The sequence below is a fragment of the Etheostoma spectabile genome, chromosome 15 (assembly GCF_008692095.1).
Source record: "Etheostoma spectabile isolate EspeVRDwgs_2016 chromosome 15, UIUC_Espe_1.0, whole genome shotgun sequence".
NCBI lineage: Eukaryota > Metazoa > Chordata > Actinopteri > Perciformes > Percidae > Etheostoma > Etheostoma spectabile.
This window is the reverse complement of record NC_045747.1, coordinates 19,721,074-19,741,936: the sequence shown is the minus strand read 5'-3', so window position 1 is coordinate 19,741,936 and position 20,863 is coordinate 19,721,074. Positions and strand designations below refer to the sequence as shown.

The window sequence follows — 20,863 nt, the reverse complement described above, 5'->3', positions numbered from 1 at the left end:
TTTTTTTTTTTGGTTTAGAAACCAGCCAGCAAGACTGTAACTTCAGGGTTTGTGCGTGTCACAAATTTACAGCCAGAAAACGGCAGCTTTTGAGTCCCATATATCACCCTGCCAGATAACAGCAATGACAGGAACACTTCCTGTCGTCCTCTAGGGCTTCTTCTCTCTGTCGTTACTCTTATTTGTCATGCTCTCCCTCCAGCTTCCCAAGTTACCTTGCCTTTTAGATTTGAGAGTGAGTTGAAGAACCAGCAGGATAATGACTCTTGGGAAGTAGCCGATGATAGCTACCCACTAGATAAGAGCGCTGGAGTGGTTTAAGTTGAATAAATATAAAAGGTGCGGAGTGTAACGTGAGGATGGGTCTATACAGTGTCAGGCGGAGGCAGGTTATACATAGGTGGTGGATGGACCCAACAGAGAGGCTCGCACTGCAAATGTGTACAATTAGAAGGCTGGCACAAAGGCAATCAAAAGATGGAATTGATTTTCAGCTTTCGGAGAAGGACGCCTGAGGCAGCAGCATGTTAAGCACAGAAACAGGAGCGCCTCACAGAGAATGTTTCTCAAAAGGGGTGAGGAATATAGGTTTTCCTCCCACAAAAGGTTTATGTAAAGGTCAGCATGGTGGAAACGAGTGCTGTTTTGTGTCTCAATACGAATACTTCCGGAAGTACACCGTGTACACTATGTACTCACTTGTGTAGTGCGTCTATTTTGTTAGTGTAGTGTTGTTTCAAATCGCTCACAATGTACTGACCGGAAAGGACTTTTTCTCTTCTTCTTCGTCTTAATGGTAAATTGTAGGGGTGGGCGGATCGATCTAAATATCGATAGTATCGATGCCAACGCTGGTATTGGTATTTGATCGATACAACTGTAATTGAATCGATATTTTAATTTAGATATCTCTCCTCTACGTTCACTATACTTTGCTTGTGTCTTCCACCTTCCTGAGCAAGCGCCGCTTTCACATCTTGGCCCACATTGCTCCTCCTCCCCCTCCTGCTCCTCTGCTGTGCTTCGTTGTTGTGTCGTCACGTGACTCACTGAAACAACGCGCAGAAGAGCAGCGACTCGCTGTATTCATTCTACAGTGCCTAATAACTAATAATTTTGTGCACTTCAATACATTAATAAAAAAATATTGCCTAAAGAATTGATTGAATTCATTCACCTCAGAAATAATGAAAGGCTCTCCCCTACACAAAAGTATTTTTTTAAGTAAAAAGTATCGTATTGGTATCGGTATCGGCAATGTATTTGGTATCGGATCGATACCAAATTTTGCAGTATCGCCCACCACTAGTAAATTGCTGCTGGGCAGAGCATCGGCGCCACCTATTGTCGCTCGACAAAATATATACTGGCTTGTTCTTATCTGACTGCAGTGTAGTGCTGCTTATCGGAAAAAACAACAAAGGCAAAAAATTTGTGGAGTTCAGTTTTTGCCGTTTTAATCACAACCGCTGCAGCTTCCTTGCCCGCCATATTCACAGAAATATGTTGCCGACCGTTGAGGGCGAGTACGGTCAAGCGTCCACACTCACTTTATTGACTGCTTTGATTGCAACATTCGGGTACTCGTAGAGCACTGCATTTGGCCATAATTCGTCAGTGTGAATGGACTATGTATTCAAAATAGCAAGTCTATGTTCAGATGTGTGCGATGTGCGACACCGCTTCGGAGTAAGGGGGTGAATGAGAGGACACGTTCACCTTCAACTCAGGGTTCAAGTTCTAAGTCATGTAAACAAGTCTCTCTGTCGCTAATAAAAAGTCTTTCTGATTGAACATGACCAAAACATTGCTATGGTTGCGCTATGCTAACCTTAGTCTCACATTGCCAGACCTTCCTCCACAGCGCTGCGGAGGAGGGTCTGGCTAGTTCATACAGTGTTCCAGGATGGGAGAAAACCGTGCTCTGGTTTATTGGCATTTCTTTAAACCAATCACAATTGTCTTGGGCGGCACTAATCTCCAGACAGAGCAATGGTTCCGCCGCAAAATTGCCTCGGGAAGGAACTTGTTTTGGTGGAAAGTGTACATTAAAAAGTTGTTTTAAATTAACTGATTTAAACTGTTTTGGCCATATAAGTAAACCATGTCATAGGACAGATGTATCCAATCCATGTTACTGTCACTGAATTCAATTTGACTTCAGTCTTTTATAGTCTGTGCTCATGTCATAGAATTAGAGAAGTTTTTATACTTTGGTGTTTCCAGAGCCAACTTTCCTGTTTGTCTTTGATAGACAACAAGGATATTAAAATGGTGGAAAACCTCCCTACTCTACTGGGAGTGCTTCCGTGGAGAACAGTGCCCTTCAACATGTACGTCAAGCAGCAGAAAAGTGAAATACACATCTGCCTTTGTCTGTTTAAAGCTCATCAGGAATACAAAAGAAGAGCTTCAGTTTGAAGGTGATCTGTCTTTGTTGCAACCTCCTCCTGCCTTCATGTATTAGTTGATTGATTGATTTAAGACGGTCTCTAGTGTCTAGTGTCACATTTACTGTTTCATGCACCGCATCACCCGGAATGCAGTGCAGAAAAAATAAGTCAACATTTTTTTTTTAGATCAGAAATTAAATGAAGAATTCTGGTAGACCAGGAAGTTTTCTCTCAAGGTTCTGAGAAATGGGATACTGTTTCTTTAATATGTTTTATGGACTAAACAATGATTTAATTGATTATGAAAATAATCTTTAATAGCGGCTCCAACCAGTTTCAAAGACTTGGTCAACATATTTTTGTTGACATGCAGCATTTTTCAGTAACAATAGTTCTTTGCTAGTACGGTCAGGTAGTGTAGGCTGTCAGCCTGCTAAACGTTTGCTAAAGGAATATTTTTGCCTAAATGTTGTCTAATGTTTTACGGGTGAGTGAATCCAGCTCCTATATGATCACAGTGCTCCTAAGTGGAGACGGCAGCTAGCCGTGATATTGCATATTCAGACAAAAACAACAGCAGATTAGCGGTTTTGATGAAACAACAGAGTTTGGGAATGCCAACTAAGCAGAGTGATGTTGTATTACTGACAGACAGAGTGACCCGATGTGTAAACCGAAAAACGCATCGATCCAGGCTTTATTTTGCTGGCTTTTTGGAATTTCACTCTTAAACTACATTTTGATGGAAACTATAACTGTAGTGGCAATGTGTTCAGGATCTTTAACAATGGCAGCTGCCACTAGGGCTGGCTTAAAGTAATAGATTCTCCAATTAAAAATGATCTTATATTGATTAATAAAGTTCTGATATCTACGTTTTAATAAATGCCTCGTCACCATAGTAAAACCGTAAAAAGTACTTAAAACAAACGTTTTGGTGGTCAATTCTTAATGTAAATATTAACCTGGTGCATTATAACAAATATTGGAGGGTGTTCTTGCTTGTATACTTTCAGCATAAGTTCTCTGAGAATCTTTTCTATCCCAAATAAAAAGGTACTGAATTGAAATTTCACTAAACTTAATTAAATTAAAAATGTAATCAAATCAGGATCTCTGAACTGAACCGATTCTGGAAATCATTGGCCGTACCCAGCCCTAGCGGTCATGGAGCCTTCTAAAAACCCAGTTCTACTTTTGTGTAACGTAAATCACATCACACTCTGTTGTCCTGTTGAATAGTTTTTACAATAATTTGACAGACCCACATAACAACAATGCCCAGCAACTATTAAACCAATATTTACGTCATGCAACCAGATGTTGTATTAATTCATACACAAAACTGCTTCTGTCTGCTTCCATAATCATATATCTTCCCCTTACTGAAACTCAGAGCCTCGATAGCATACCGCAAATTAATAGGAAGTAGCAACCGAAAACATAAATATAACATAATTAGCTTTGAATGGCCTGTGGGTGTTTACTATGAGCGGGATGTTTAACTAAACCCTTTCTATTCAACCAGTGGAGGAAGTCAACTCTCTCCAGTCTGAGGTCCACATCACATCCCCCCCGTGGTTAAATTAATGTTTCAATCCCCCAAAAAGTAATTGAGGCGGCAAAGTTATTAGACAAATGTGTGTGGGCTTTTTTTAGTATCTCTTTGAGGAGATAGAGGGTAGGAGTAAGTGACATAGGTGAGTGTGTAATGTAGTACTGTGTGTGCGATTAGAAAACGATCCTTCATTAAGTAGTTCATTGGTGTCTAACTGGTCTTTACAAAGAGACCAGTGATGTATGAAATCACTCCGCCTGTAGCATGCAGAGAAAGACGTCAGGGGAAAGACACAGTGGGACTGCAGAACAGCTCTGCTGTTTTACATAACACATTCAGTGTGCACATAACAATTCCATCCGTGAAATGAAATATGCGTCACCATGTTGTGAAAAGCTCACCTTGTCCCACTGTCGCTCTCTGTCCAAAGTGATAATTATCATGGCTGGATTCACCAGGTAACCGTTGCTGTTGAAGGAGAAGTCATTGTGTTCCCAGGTTACATTCAACATGTGCCTGCAGAGAAACAAAACCCAAAGAGAAAGAGGATCAGTGAGTTCAACTTTAAACTTTTGAGTTTTATGTAAGTTCAGTGCAAATGAATACTATCGCAATTTCCTAAAGCCAAAGGTGACATCTTCAGATTGCTTTTTTGTATGACCAGCAATGACAATGCAAAAATGTTCTTAGCTTACTATCACAAAGACAAAGAAAATCAGCAAATCTTCACAATTGAGAAGCTGGAGCTGTTCAAGTGAAGCAGTGTTACAAACAGGTGCAAAGCAAAACATGTCATGGCTTTAGGAAGTGGCAGTGTCGGCCTGTTGATCCATCGCTTTGGTCCAGACTGATTTCTGAACTAGTACACCTATTACATTTGCTAAGACGTTCTCACGTTCTCTAGTAGATCCTACTGACTTTAGTGAACCCGTGACTTTGCCCCTATCGACAACACAAGGTTAACTTTTTAGTTCTTTTATTAAAATACCTTGACAGCTGTTGTCTTGCTGGCTGTGGACATTTGGTACACACATTTGTGTTCCCTCAGGATGCATTGCAAAAACCTAATATCTGTATACATGAATGGACAGAGAGGACTTGACCTCCTTAGGGACCTCAAGTAATGTGTGCAACAAGATGTTGCAGAGCTTATACCAGTCTGTTTTTGCAATGTGCTGGGGCAGTGGCATCAGAGCCGGCAAAACAATTAGACTCAATAAAGTGATCAGAAAGTTCCGCTCTGTTCTGGGAACCACGTTGAAGCCGTTAGGATTGGTGGTGGTGGGGGTGGAGAAGAGGTTGCTGCATGCTTTCAAGAACAGACCGATCCAGCTCTGCTGTGACATGAACCCCTACAGGAGGTCCTTCCTACCAGCTGCTGTCTCCCTGTACAACCAGTCTCCTCTGTGTCAGGACAGGGGGGTCGAGAGGTGAAGCCTCACGCTTCCCCCTAATGGACTAAAGACTGATGCAGACACTCTCACCCTGGACCTATACATCTTTCATTTCCTTTTTAAAATGAAATGACTTAATCCATAACTGCACTATAATCTTACGGTGCGATTTGCATGCAATTTTGCCCTACTTGCAGTATGTCTACCTCCTATTTAAATACGTACAGTATTAAATTGTTTTCATGTATTGTATATTACTGTTTTTGCCATTTGTCTTAAATAACTTCTGTAACAGAAAAATACTCACTAGAGCCCAATCCATAAAGGATGTTTAAGGCCGATACGAATATTTGGTTATTTAAAAATCCTATTTGTTGATATAGGCTGATATACTGTAAATTTTAAAATCAATCCAAAAAAAGTGTTACAAAACAAACAGATTTCTCTAACAGTAGTTATTTGCAGTTATCAATTGAGAGTTCTCACTAATATAATTAGTTTTATTGTCAGAACAGAGGAAATTCAATATATATTAAAGTTCTGATAAATAAATGTTTAAAAATACAAACCTAAGATATGAAACGTAAAGTCCTTTGAACAAAAACACATTAACAAAAAAAAAAAATCACTGTTTGCCAACAGGGACGTTGTAGAACGCCCTCTGGTGGACAAAGTATGCAACGCCAACGCTCATAACATGCTTGACAGTCCGCTTTTGATTTTTTAAATATTCATTTATCAGAATCATTTATAATTCGGCCGTTATAAATGACGATACCGACATATCGGGAAATGCCTAATATCGGCCGATAATATCGGTCCGCCGATATATCGATCGGGCTCTAGTACTCACTATCACCAACGGCAGTCATCAGATTTATGACAAAATACCTGCAGAACTAATAACTACAGCTGCTCTTTTTTGTTCAGTGCAACTTAGCAAATGTTAGCATGCTGTTTGTTGGTCTGTCAGAAGGATTACAGAAAACCAATGGCCTGATTTTCATGAAACTTGGCGGAAGGGTGTAGCATGAGCCAAGGTAGAACCCATCACATTTTGGAGTGGATCCGAATCACGGAGCGGATTGGACTGGCGGTTTGAACTTTGCTACAGGAGGTAACCATGGATATGTAGAGAGAACGGTGGGAGCGACGGACAAAAAAAATTTAGCTACCAGAAGGATGGAGACAATTTTTACCCAAGAACAGCACATTCTACAGTTACTCTGGGGTCTTCTTGATTTTAGCAGCTTTCCCATCATCAACTTCTTACAGAACTTCATCTGAATTTATTATTTTTGTGGGTTTTTGTTCTGTTCTTAGTGTCCTTGTTTATAATGTTTTAGCTGTTTGAATAGTATACATGTTGTTCTTGGGAATCATGAAACCATTTTACACTGATTGGATAATGTCACAAATGCCTCATCATTGAACATAAAAGCAGCTGCATTGACACAACAGAGACACAAGGTGTCTTGACAGCTTCTGCACTGCGAAGAAAACCGCTCTCTCCTTTTGATTCCATTGTGTCATCACTCACATCCTGTGATATTTAGGCCTGTGGCGTTGCTCTCTCACCTCACCCGCCACTCCAGCAGAGGTGATGAAAGCCTGCTGGGAGCAGAATAGCCTTCAGCTCTTGTCTGTGTGAAAAGCCTCTTTAATCTGGTAATCTTTAATAATCCCATTAACAGGTGAGCTGACTCATTATCAAAAGCTCGTTGAGAGAGAAAAAAAAAAAAAATCCCCAATCAAGTGAGGACAAATCCGAGAACCGCGAGGGATGTTAATGTTTGATCTGACTGGAAAGAGAAGACGTGATGGACTATAAAGTTAATGGAAAGTGCTTTGTTCTATCTTGCCGTTGTTTCTGAGAGCCGCTGCTACTCAAGTCGTGCCTGCTGGGTTTAGCAAGTCTGAGAGGAGGGGGTGTACAGTATCAAAGCCTGAGATAATGTTCACCATTTCCACTTTTTCATTTCCGTTTGGGTTTACAAAAGGAAAAGTTGTCTCCCCTACGGCTCTGAAGACTCCAAAAGAGGAATTACTTTTGACATTAGAGGGAGAGAGAGTGATGTTTTAGAACGCAAGAAAAGTGTCCGACAATGCTAGTGTCCCGTTAGCAGTCATCTACAGCAACACACACAAAGCCCCGAAAGACCTTGGTTCATAGGTGCATGAACAGCCAAAAGCTGATGCTGGAGCTGTTTTTATTTTCTTATATTAATTTCTCTTCCCTTTGCCGATTAAAACATCTTTCTAACAAAATAGGATTGCTCCGTGTTCTGTGGCACAGGCGGCATTAGATTGCTCTTTGGGCAAGGTTTAAATAAGGAAAAGCCACACCCACCCCCGACACAATAACCTCGCAGTCTCTAGGAGATATAGGGGAGCGCTCAGTCCTGAGGACATGAGGAGATAGATAACTCTTAACTCTTGTCAATTATGAGCGCTTAAAAAATGTGAGTGCATTCTTTGACAAGAGAACAATAACGGGTCACTAGCTCTACTTTTCTTCTTTTAACATGCATCATGCTTTTGCTCGTGTGTGCCAATGCATGTACAGTGTAACTACACAAAATGAATGTACGCCCTTGCCACCAAACACGTGCAATCCTTTCTAATGACAGGCCTTTACAATGTGGATATTAGGAAGAATGTTACAGAGGAAGGCCAGATTCTCTTAAACTGATGTCAAATTGGTGTCTGACCCCCAACATCGTAGCTCACCTGAACAGAGTGTCATTAGTAGCAGTTGGCTTGACGGGGTTGTGGCAGTCACTCTGGCCCTCGGGAATGAAGCCTCTCTCTTTCTTAAAGCTCTGCACGCCTTTCACCACGATGGCGACCCCGTCCCTCACCCTCTTTCTCAGGCTCATCCTCCACCGGTCCGTGATGATGCTGATGAGCCCCACAGGGAAGCTTTCAGGTGGGAGGATGTCTGGGTTCCCCACTGCAAGGCTAGGGATAATCCAGATGTAGCCCGGCCCCACCAGTCCAGACTCCGCTGCCATGGTGAACAGGTACTGAGCCTCTTCATGGGAGCAGTAGACCAACAGCACCTGTGCGTCGATCTGCTGCAGCAACCTTCGTGCCCGAATGTCGTTCATGCCGTCGGCGGACATGTCGAAAGTCAGAACGTCCTGCAGATCCCATATGAAGTAGCTGGTGTCGGTGAAAGACTTAATGTAATCCACGTAGGTTTCGTACCCCGGGTAGAGACTGGTAATGACCACAAAACTGTCCCAGTTGTACTCCTCCATCACCTTGAACATGCCGTTTATCTGCTGCTCAATGGAGGAGCCCAGCTGAAGGAAGTTGGAGCCCTCACCCTGGAGGAAGAGGAAAACATCATAGTTAAGGAGATGAAAAATAAATGTATGAAGACCTTTATGGTTAGCTAATATGCTCTGGACTAACAAGTCTAATTAAATGTGTATAATATGCAGTAAGATCTCTGGAGGACCCTCCTCATCCCTGTGAGGGTACACACAGAGTATTTGTACTTCAACAAATGACACATGGAGAAGTGATTTGCCCAACCACCAGGGTCTGTAGTACAGCTTTGACAGGAGTTAAGTGGTTCTGCTTTATTTTGCTCATCCAGGAGCTGCAAACCCATTCATCACTTAAACTCACATGCCTCACTTTTGCCGCACAAACACTGGCCGTCATCTATACTTGCAAATTCAGAGGGATGGCACTATCACTGTGGCCAGCGCCGGCTCTGCGTTTCATCTGTCTTTTCTGCACATGCAATGACCTTGAGAGAAGAATGAGGATGACTTTCTTTTTAACTGTATCATTAAGAGGTGGAGAGGAGGGAAACTACTTAATAGCCTGCTTTTGGTGTGTGATACTTCTCCCTTGAGATTTTCATGAAAACACTGAGTGAAGAAAAGCTTGAGGTTATAGGACTCAATTGTATCCTATCAGTTGTCAAAGCCAAAATATCTGCTGTGACATCACTGATTATGGTGTGGCCAAAGGTGCCTGAAAGATTCCAGGAGGAAGCTGCTTTCTTGCCTGTGGTTTGGTATTGAGTTACCCTTTGAAGGCTCGGTCTGTAGCATTTTCAAATCGATGAATAACCACAGAATACAAAGACTGGCTGGTGCGCTTTACTGTGCCTTTTACATTACATTGCCATTTTTTGGGCTAAATTCCTTTAGGCACAAAGACTTAACTTTCTTATAGCACAATGGTTGTTTTTACATAGTCGGACTGGCTGCCGAGAGCAGGCTCTGTGGGCCCCTTAATCAGCTCGTTAACCCTATGAGCCCAAGCTTGTTGTGTACGGCAAAAAAGGCATTGTTTTTCAGGGACAATAATTCCAAAATATCACATCCAAGATTGATACTCTTTGTCCATAATTAATGAATTTGTGGTCGTTATTGCCGCTAGCTTTAATGCTAACCGCCATTTTTATTTTCCCATGATGCTCTGGGAGACCATTCTGACCAATCAAAAGCTTGTTTACATCTTGTCAACCAATGAAATCTGGTCCGTCATTGCACCTGAGAGAAGAATAGTTAGTAGATATGACCATACATTAAGATATCAAAAATACCTTCTGTCTCAGAGAGTTAAAACAAAAGCAGCGACAGAAGATATCAAACAGTCACAGACTGCAATAAAAGCAATACTATAGCAATACTAGTTAAAGACTCGGATTGTTAAGCAGTCTCAAAAATGGTATAAATTAGAGACCGACAGATTAATCGGCGGGTTGACATTATGCATTTTCCGATCAGTATCAGCATTTAAAATGGCCGATAAATGAATTTTATTTTTTAAATCTTCATTTATCAGAATCCTTTGTAATGACAAATAAATGATTCTGATAAATGAATATTTAAAATAAAATAAATTTACACCCTTCAACCATGTTATGAGTGTTGGCGTTGCATAGTTTGTCCATCCCTGGCCCAGCAGTCCCACGTCGAAGTGTCCTTGGGCAAGACACTGAACCCCGAGTTGCCCCCGGTGCTGCGCATCGGAGTGTGAATGTGTGTGAGTGTTTACTGATGAGCAGGGGGCACCTTGTACGGCAGCCCCGGCCACCGTGTATGAATGTGTGTGAATGGTGAATGTTTCCTGTATGATGTAAAAGCGCTTTGAGTAGTCGTTAAGACTAGAAAAGCGCTATATAAATACAGCACATTTACATAACTACAAATAATGTTAGGGAAATCTGATTGTTTTGTTACACGTTTCTGGATTTAAAGAAAATGTATATATTGGCCATTATATTGAAATATCGGATTTTTAAATCACCAAATATTTGTATCGTTATCAGCGGTCGGGCTCTAGGATCAATGAAAATAACGATCCCCATCCCAAGTTATGGATTTTAACTAACTTTTTAGGAAGCCATCAGCAAAAGTTTTGCAGTTTATCTGCAACTACATCGTTTTTCTGTTTTTATGATGCATCAAATCAAACATCTGTAGCTGTAAATGTTAACAAGTTGTTGGATGATGTTGAGGTTAACGCAAAGGGGTTTTCCTAACCAGGCAACCCAAAGATTTTATGTATTATGACTGTTATATAAAGCATAAGGAAGTCATAAGTTACAAATTATAAGCACTTACTAAATTGTATCATCTTATAAATGCTAGCAGATGCTAAGAAACAACATAAAGGGTTTATAATTTGTAATGAATGGTCAATAGAGCCCTTAATAATATCAGTTATAAGCCATTAATCTTAAATTCCTTTGGTTAGTGATAATCTTCTCTGCAAACAAGAACATCCACACCAAAATCAATTCACCAACAATTTATGTGTGTTTATTAATTTATCAACTGCAAACATGATGTAAACCAAACAATAATTATGACTTATTGCTCATAATTGCAGGAGACTTAATAACTTTTGCAAATTGCTACCTCACGCTAGGAAGCAGTGAGGAACCCATAAGCAAATGTAGATTTATAGAGTGGAGGAGTGATGATATAAACCAGGCCAGCAGTCATCTCAACCGTTGTCTCATCTCTTCATAATAATTATACCAAGGTATCACAGTAACTGGGACGGATGTGACGGATCGATGCGACTCTACATGTAGAGCTATTAGTTCAACGGAGATTATTGATTCTTCAGCAGATTCCAATTACTATGCCTCATCTTCACTGTGCCACATTGGTCTGCAAAACAAACATTCTATTGTGGATCATTTGTAGTAGCATGACATTAGCGTGAGTAGGTACATAGAAGATATATTAATGGGGTTTATTATTCTTTTACTGTAGAAACTTTATTGCCAATAATCTTTCCTAAGTAGAAATATATATTTTTTTTAATAGTGTGAGCTTGTTGTAAAAGCTCTTCCACGTCCTCCATCAGGCTGATAGGTAGGTGGCCCCCTCCTGACCCTCTCCCTCTCTGGGGAAAAACCACTCCACCCTGAGCACGGGGGCCTCAGAGCTGAGGATTGGAGGGGCCAGGTACCCTGAGACTGCACACAGACCTGTGATCTTATTTAGTCTCATTGCTGTCCTTGCAAAAGGTTCAGCGGTCTTGTGATGTATGAGCATCTTATGATTTTAGACGACACGGCAAAATCCACTGACTTTGTGCCTCTGTTTGTACTGTGCTCACGCTCCTGAAAATATTTTCTTTTTCTGTTGCCTTGTTTCACTTCCCACTGCCCTTTTTTTCTCACGCTTCTGTTCTTATGTCTCCAGTCAGGTAGCTTTAAAGAACAGATTTTTTGTACAATTTTGTACAATAATATAGTAGTATGAATACCAAACTTCATGAAGTGTAATGTTTTCTATTTTGAAATACATTCTGTTGATCAATAAGTTGTCAGAGATGTTGAATATGCAGTAATTTAACGGGCCGCCTCTATGGTTGGGCATGCATGTGAACGGCTGGTTAATTGCAAATTTAAGTCCTATGTTCAGCAGAGCAGCTCAGCAGAGAGACGGAGCGGGGCAGTGCCGATAAAGCACTCGGAGCTGTTGTTTTCATTCGTAGGCTAGTCTCCTACGACTCGCATCAGGTGTTAAAACCAAATCTACCAAAACACGGAACTGGACTACTATTTAACGCAACTACGAGGCGTTTTCACAAAGTATCTCAATTAAATACTGATAAATGGCAGTGCAGACAGACACCAGTCGGAGCTCTGGCGGAACTATTTAAAAAAAAAAATAATTTAATTAAAAACCCAAAGTTCATATGTTCTCTTTAAGATGCCTCATGTTACTGATTACTGTCATTTTCATATCAATTAAATTTGGTTATCAATGTCTTTACTAGGAATGGGTTTCAGCTCAGTGCAAGGTAACGGCTGTGGACTAAGATGGATTAGACTGCAGTGGAGGCCGGCTGGCTGCATGCATCCACACTGGGTGCAGGGATCTTATGCAGGTTAGTCACGGAGTCTTGAGAAGATCGTATAAATCTACTAATTTTCTCCTTTCCCTGACTTTCACACAGCAAATCTGTCCGTGTTGTTGCCTTATTCTTGCACGTGCTGCTGCCTGTTCCTACATCTGCATTCAGTTTGCTAAGGTGTCAAAGTATGTGCTTGTGTTTCTGTATGCCTTGTACATACTTACTAACCCAAGGGTCTGTCAGAGTAAAGCCCCCATGCAAACTACAATCTTAACAGCTCAATTAGCAGAGAGGAGACCGATAGTGCGGTCCAAATGAGCCTGGGGCATTACCACGGGCAACGCTTCAGCTCAAAGCTGTAAGTCACGACCGCCCTCTGTGTGCATAGCGTGTACGGTACTGTCCAAGGCATATGGTTGTAGGGAATGAAATGAAACAGTCACAGTCGTTGACACACAATGTAATATGAATTCCCCACTAGTAACTTTCTAGGAGCCAAATACAGACTAGAGTCCAGTAGGCTTAGAACAAACAAAGTTGTATGATGTGTCATCCGACCACACATTTAACCACAATGGCATGCCGTCATGGCCTCCTCTTGGCTGCATCCCACTTCTTCCCTTATCGCCTTCCAAGTATTCAGTTTTTGTCTTTGTTGTCTCAACATAATTATTTGTACAAATACTGAAGTCACCAAACTCCATGCACTGTAGTGGCACTTAGCTTCGCACTTTCCTTAGTGCAAACTTCCTCTGAGTTGTCTTCCCTGCACTCCCCATAGGAGAACAATGGCACAGCCTGCGCAGAGCGGTTTACCCGGGATCATTTATATGCAGCTTAAGACTTGAAACTGTCAACTGGTTAGAGTTACATAATTACACTTTTGTGATTCTTTTAAAGAGTCACTTGTAACTTTTTTGACTGAAAAATTCAAGAATGCGTTTTCTCTATTTCCGTGTCATACCCAACCGGCTCCTCACGGCTCGCCAATACAAAACAATGAAGCACAGTATATTACAGTATATCTAGAAGTGTGAAGTCAAAGGCAACCTTAACAGCTTTAGATCGTTGAAGACACGTCATCCAATAGACACACCTTTGGTCTACGATCCGTCCAAAGCTGGAGTTACTATATGGGGCCCTATTTTAACGATCTATGCACACGGCGTGAAGGGGCATGGGGCAAGTGCGTTCCGGGCGTGTATAAATCCACTTTTGCTAGTTTGACGGCAGAAAAAATGGTTCGGTGGTATGGTTCAAAGGGTTGTACTTAGTGTCGTCATTAATTCATAGGTGTGTTTTGGGCGTAACATCCATAAACCAATCAGGGCATCATCTCCCATTCCCTTTAAAAGCCAGGCGCGTTTGTATCTTGGTGCATTGCTATAATGATTGTCATTTTGTCTTTAATCTTTTGCATGTTTGTGCTGCTGAGCTTCCTTGTGTGCAACAAGCATTGTGTGTGCACGCTGTGCACGAGCTTAGGGACATTTTACTAATGCGCGGTTAAAATTCAATGAAATGCTGCATTATTGACTTTAGACCAGGTTTATGTTAGTCAGTGTCGCGATCACTTTCTGCTGCCGCAAAATAGAAATATACCAAGAATTCACTTGAACACACCTCCCTGTAAGACTAGCGGGTGCAAGTGCATTTGCTTTTTAAACGACGTGGGCGCAGGACGGGAAATTAACAACTGCATCAGTCTTAAAGTAATAGAGAAACTTGTGACGGGTGCAAGATAGGGCCCATGTTTTAAATTTGCCTCACTTATTAAATGATGAGTTTAGGTTTTTGATGTACTCAGTTTTCCCTTAACCTCAAAAAGCATCTATTATTTAATCCTATACAACCCTAACCCTATTAAAATGTAAAAATTCCGACCTTAGTGAAAGATGCTCCTTATTTAAGGTTAGACGGGCCCCCTCTGCTTTAAACCCTGAAAGGTGATTTGCATGTCTAAGGGTGGGTGGAAACTTTAAATGTTCTATTATAGTATATGTCATTTTATAATACAATGGATACTAAAAACTCAAGGTACTTCACCACAATGATACAGAAATTCTCTAAATCCAAAATGACTAAAGATCTAATACAAAAAGAAAGTGAAATGTCTGCTGCTCACGATATAGATGATCATAGTATGGATAATGTGTGCTAGATTATGACCTGGGTGAATGTGGCCGCTCATTGACTGTTCAGTCAATAAGCTGTACTTCCACAGTGTTGTCCACAGAAGCTCAAAGTAATAGTCCACAGTCCCAAAGAAGATTACAGCCATTGAGTGGAAAGCTTAGCTTCTCAAGGCTGAGATTACATCCACAAGGGGAAAATATACAATAGAACTCGTATCTGGTACCAACACGGATGCAGCAACTCTGCGTCAGTCCACACAGTCAACTTTAACTTTTTAACCCTTTAACATTTTCAAATGTGTTATGCTCAAATCTTGCAAAGTCCAATTGAGTGGAATCCAGTTGAGGGAACGCTTTGCAGCCAGAAGATTAGTTCTAGTTTAAACGCTTTGGAACTGGTCTTGCAGTTAGATGAGTGTTAAGCAGCGATTATCTCTAAACCACAGCTGTTTATATGCCACCGAAACCAGAATTCACACACAAACTAGGGCTGTGCAATTAATCGAATTTTTATCGTGATTTTGGCTCCTAACAATCACAAAAACAATGTATTCAAGAATTTCCGATTATTTTGTCTCGTGTTCTGAAGTGGAATTCAAAAAGTTCAACGGGAAAAGTTGTGTAATTGATGAGGGATTTGATTTCTTTAACCGTTTCACCGATTTTTTAAGTGTAATGTCAATAAGTAGTTGTGTTAAATAATCGGGATATCAATTCTGACCAAATAGAATTATATAGAATTATCTATATAATTCTTCATAATACAACACAAATACTAACACAAACAGCAGTGTTTACCTGCTTTAAGACTCGCTGGAGAGCTGAAGGTTATTTGAATGACTCAGGTGAGGGATGCCTATTGATAGATGGATGTGCATCCAAACAGCTAAAGGAAACAAGTGATTGAAGTAATTTGGCTCAAAGGGGCTGAAGCCAAAATAAAATGTATTGCAGTAACTTAAATTAGAACTGAAGATATGGAACACAGAGTGGTGTATGGTTCCCAAAGAGACTTTTGGCCACGGCTCTTTTCTGCGACATATGTCTGCCTCCGCCGCGCAGCAGGAAATGCCCTGGCGTCGCCTTCCTGTGCTGCTGACGTCACATAGATCCTGCACGGCAACCAGGAACACACTCACTCCCTGGCCATTTGCCACTTAAAAACGGACATTATGACACTCTATGGATGGTGTGGAGCAAGACTGATATAATATGCAAATGAGCATTGGGAGTTCTGTCTGCATTTAACACATGATGAAGATACATTATTGATTGACGGAGTATTGACACATTTTTAGATCTGTAATGTAATCATTAAATATCCAACTAAGAATATTTCACAAAATGAAATCCAGACAAAAACGCTTGGCTGCTGCGCGTTAGCTGTATAATACAAGGGGAAACCCTGTAGTCAAGGGAGTCTGATAAATGGTACTCTACTCTTTTAAGTCCAACTGCATTCCCTAAAACAAAAAAAGGAAACTCGCTGGTTAATATGAAAACCTCTATCACTTTTACTCAGTATGTATATCTTGATTTGACATTGAATATGTGAATCTTTTTGCAATTTAGTGTTGCTCCTTTTTAGTTGTCATAACACACATTCACATATCTGATATATAAATTATTGTCATTTGTTTGTCACTGTCCACTCATAGCGACTAAAGTATTACACTTTAAGGTCATGTCATAGGCACTCACAGCACGTGGTGAAGGTAAGGACTTCATCCACATTCTTTCTTCAAATCCACACAAAATCTGTGTTTGCCCCTTAAACAGTGTGCTTGATTCAACATTTTTCTTGTTACAATATTTGTCTTATTACCCAGCTTGACATGTGAGTTGTATAAAGTTTAAGTTACACTGCATCTTCATACTTACTTCCTCAGTGCTCCCCTCTGGCTGCTTCTACGACTGTAGAACCTCAGTCTAGACAGGTAACGCTGTAAATGTGCCAGTGGTTTTAAAATGAGGTGGAGGAAGAGACAAGCGAGTTCAGGACGTAGCGAGGGCAGACAGAGAGATAAAAAGGAACTGCTCTAGTTTTGAGAAAAGCCTCGGGGCTCATGTTCCTGCAAAGACAATCAGGGTTTGCTCGTGTCTGGCTTACATTTTGTCCACTTATAGCTCTGTGGCTCAGAGGATGGGATCTATCAGATCACACGATGAATGCTTCAAAGGATGCTTTGAATTTTAGGTCAGGATATTGCACTAAATGCATAATGAGAGAAAAAAAGTGGATTTTTGTGCTATGTTTGTTCAGGAATTAAGAAGATACAACTTCTTTTAACACGGGTAATTACTGTTCTTTGGAAAGACATCACTGTATGTCCCCATTTTTTCAGACTTGTCACTAATTTACTGAAGTGAAAGCCACACTTTAAAGCATTTTCAGTTAAAACTCCACCTCTTTGTCTAACTGAGATGCTGTTTACTCATGCTAATGGTCCATTCTGGGGCCCTTTTTGATGCTGCAGGAAGTGATATATCAAAATGTAGTTTAAAGTCCCATACTGTAGACATGGCCGTTTCTTTAGCCTCAGCTTCTATAAATAAAGACATTAGTCTTGTATTGCCAGACCTTTTTCCACGGTGGAGTAAGGTCTGGCTACACTAAAGATATATTCTGGGATAGGAGGAAATAACGTTCTGGGTTATTTTCATTTCTTTAAACCTATCACAATCGTCTTGGGTGGCGCTATGTTTCAGATGCAGTGGCTCTGCAAAAAAGTCTCAGGGAAGGAACTTGTTATGGTTGAGCATTACCACTGCGCAAAAGCTACAGTAGAGTGAGCTATTTAAATTAGCCGGATACATGGTTAAACGTAGTTTGTTCTTACCACTGTATCATCAAGTGTAAAGTTACTTTGTCCATAGCTATCCCCACCAATCAGCCCTGAAATGTTCCGGTTAGATAGTAAATGCCGATTGTTAACCATATAGGTGGCAGATTAGAATCCACTTTGTTATAAATATCATGGTTTGTTTTGAGAGCAATGACAACCAACCGGTTTTGTTGTTTAGGTTGGAGCTCTGTGCGGTTGTGTCCTGGCAACGAAGCAGCCATATTTTCACTTTTAAGCCAGGTGCAGGTCTAGCTTTCATTGGGCTTCTCTAACATTTCCGTTGTTTCTGTCAGCCATTATTCGTGCTGTTGATCATCCTCTGTTGCACATTGAGCAGCACTGTGGGAACGGATTGATCCACTGGTAATAGTAATGAAGTATGTAGCTTTGATTTTCTGTCCGTCTGATATTGGCAGATGGCTTATGGCGAGTTCTAACTCTAAAGATGCATAAATAAGCATATTGTTCATGGAGTGAACTTTGCTTAATACTTCCAGTCTTCTAATTAACATTAGTTCCTTCTGAACATTTGCTTTTCATCATTTCTTTTCCTCATTGGGATAGAAAATGGAGAGGATGACGGTACATGTGCTGCATTGCTGTCGATCAACAAACTAAAATGTCCTGAGGATAGGAATCAGTTTATCACCTAATTTTATCCTGTCACTTTCAGAGAGATCAAACCCTTGCCACTCAGCGATGTGTATGAAAAATGCATGGGCTCCATTGCCTTGTTGACTACCTTTGACAGTGTCCCATAAATCAATCCATGGGGCGGTGTCACTGATTGCTCACAAGAAGGCTCAAAGGGGGCTGGAACAAACTCATCTCTGTGTACCTGGTACACTGTCAGGTGCACATTGTTACATTTACAGTCCTTCAATATTAATTCATTAATAAATGCCCTTTTAAAGCATAAATAGGTGACAACTGGTGTTATCTAAATCCGTTGTGACATAAATGTTTACTGGAGACACAAATCATATTGCTGCCACTACTCGTTGAATAATAGAAGGCCCAATAGATTAAATATGTTATTGATATTTCAAACCTTCAGTATAAATCTCATTTTGATAAAGTGACTGTAATTATTATTTGTGTAAGTACATGCTTGTTCATTGTTTTCTAGTTGCAAAAACCTGGACTTTAGACATCTGGATTTGGTGGTATGCTACACTAGCCTGGTCCTATCAGAGTCTCGTTCATTTCATTTGTACAGAGAGTCTGGCCACTCTCCATCAAAAAGTGTTTCAACTTCCTTGAAGGCGGGTACTCTGAAGTTTAAAACTATTGGATCTGCCCAGAGCCACTCTGAATCTGCCATAACCAATCGCTAAGGTTTGGTTGTGACGTCAGCTTAGTATCGCTAACGTTAGCCATAGCTAACTTCTTCATCATTTACAAAGCGAGCTGGAAAATTGAACTTTTCCCAAACCCTTTGGGGAGGAGGGCCATAACATCATGGCCACCAACAAAACTCAGCAAAGATTGTTCTTGCTCGGGCGTCAACTTCTGGATATTCAGCAGCGTTGCAACAACAGACCGAATGGCTTCGCTCGCGTCTTTCTCAGCCGCCATTAGTACAGAACTCACCGAAGGTTACCAAACCTCAACGTCATCGTTCTCAGCCACTGTCCTGAAGGATAGGATAATGGTCTTTGGCATTCTGAATCTAAAAGACTATAGTCAAAGGGACAAAATATGCAAAACCACATATAGAACATTGACTGCACAGGGCGCCAAGACCATGATAAATGATTTGCCTACAAAATGTCAAATTATCAGTTGAGGCAGGGAGGCGCTACCCACTGAGGAATCAGTGGCCTGGTATCTCAGTGGGTAGTAGCAGATTACGTTTGGTTTCCAACTGGAACCGTCAATATTAACAATTCATGATCTCACTGTTGTGTAAGGCACTTTTAATGCATTCACTACACAGTCGCTGGCTTATTACTGATGAAAAGTAGTCATTCATGTTAAGAGTTGCCAGCCTTTGTCATTAAATTTATTTCTTGTTACATGTTTTTTGGAATATATTATCAATTAGTTGCTATTATGGTCCTCAAGTTAGAATGTTAGATGGTAAATTGACTGCAGGAGGCAATAACAGCTGATTGACATGTTTTATTACCCTGGAGATAGAGCCAATAGAAAGATTGAAAGATCCCTCATGTTTTCTGAAATGGATGCAGCTGACAGGGGGGGGGGGGCTGTATACAAACCATACGAATTGGAGATTTAACTGCACTCTTACTATGGTCTCCTTGTTTCTCACAAAATGTCACAAGTCTCAAAGTGAAATACAAGTTAACTATATTCTAATTCAGTATGCATATCTTGAAGTATACATATGTTAAATAATTTCAGATTACATGAAAATAAGTCATCCGAGTTTTGATCTTTCTCAGAGAATGAGTTCAGTGATACTAAAGCTAAAAAGAGAAACTCTGTAGCAGGCCATGTTAAAGTTAGGCTCATGTTGGTCACCAAAGTCATTCTTCAATAAGTAAACTCTTAAACGTCTTGCCCAACTAAAAGCAAGAATTGTCTTCACTGATCTTAAAATTGCAGCTGTTGTCCCCATCTATTCTTGGACCCTTTTTGTTCCTTATCCGCTGTATCTTCATCCGTGTCGCTTTATTAATGATGATACTAGCTTGTTTCTTATACAAGAGAGTTTTTTTGAACGTACTTCTCCTGCACTTTCTGAATAAGATATCATTTCCAGATGTTACCTCTTTTTGTGTTGTATCTGCAAAATGTACAATCATTAATTAGAGGTGTTGAAATCAATCAAATAATTGATGCATTGTGGACATGGACGATGCTGCATCGATAATCGTCCGGGTCATATACGATTATTTCTGTTTACAATTTATTGTTGACCTAACAACTTTTCTGTTTACATATTCTGTTTTGTACATTCAGGAAGTGCCATGTGCTCATGGCTGTAGTTTTATTTATCCAATTTATTTAGAAGGTATTTTTATTTTTAGGGGTATTTTTCAATTTATGTAGAAGGTTTTGTTTTTGAAGCTTGAAAAGCTATGAATTAAATATCTTACATGGCTTTAATAACAAAATATATTTGACGCATTGTGATGCATTGAGATATCAAATTGATGACATGACAATTGTTAATCGAATTGGGAGATCAGTGAAGATTCACACCTATTATTAATGTGCAAAC

At 40.4% G+C, this 20,863-nt stretch overlaps 1 protein-coding gene and 1 long non-coding RNA gene across 2 annotated transcripts in view; one reads left to right on the top strand and one right to left on the bottom strand.

Moving 5' to 3' along the window:
* Window positions 1-20,659, top strand: part of LOC116703442 (uncharacterized) — a 21,758-nt gene extending 1,099 nt beyond the window's left edge. Inside the window, exons 2-3 of the long non-coding RNA XR_004335435.1 lie at window positions 6,807-6,815; window positions 20,452-20,659. This is a non-coding gene — a long non-coding RNA (uncharacterized LOC116703442). The remainder of the gene's footprint in view (window positions 1-6,806; window positions 6,816-20,451) is intronic.
* The window catches only part of grin2ca (glutamate receptor, ionotropic, N-methyl D-aspartate 2Ca), an 86,787-nt gene that overhangs the window by 31,536 nt on the left and 34,388 nt on the right, over window positions 1-20,863 (bottom strand). The window contains exons 3-4 of the mRNA XM_032538175.1: window positions 8,076-8,677; window positions 4,353-4,467 (exon numbers count right to left, since the gene is read on the bottom strand). Of these exons, the coding sequence (XP_032394066.1) occupies window positions 4,353-4,467; window positions 8,076-8,677 (717 nt within the window). The remainder of the gene's footprint in view (window positions 1-4,352; window positions 4,468-8,075; window positions 8,678-20,863) is intronic.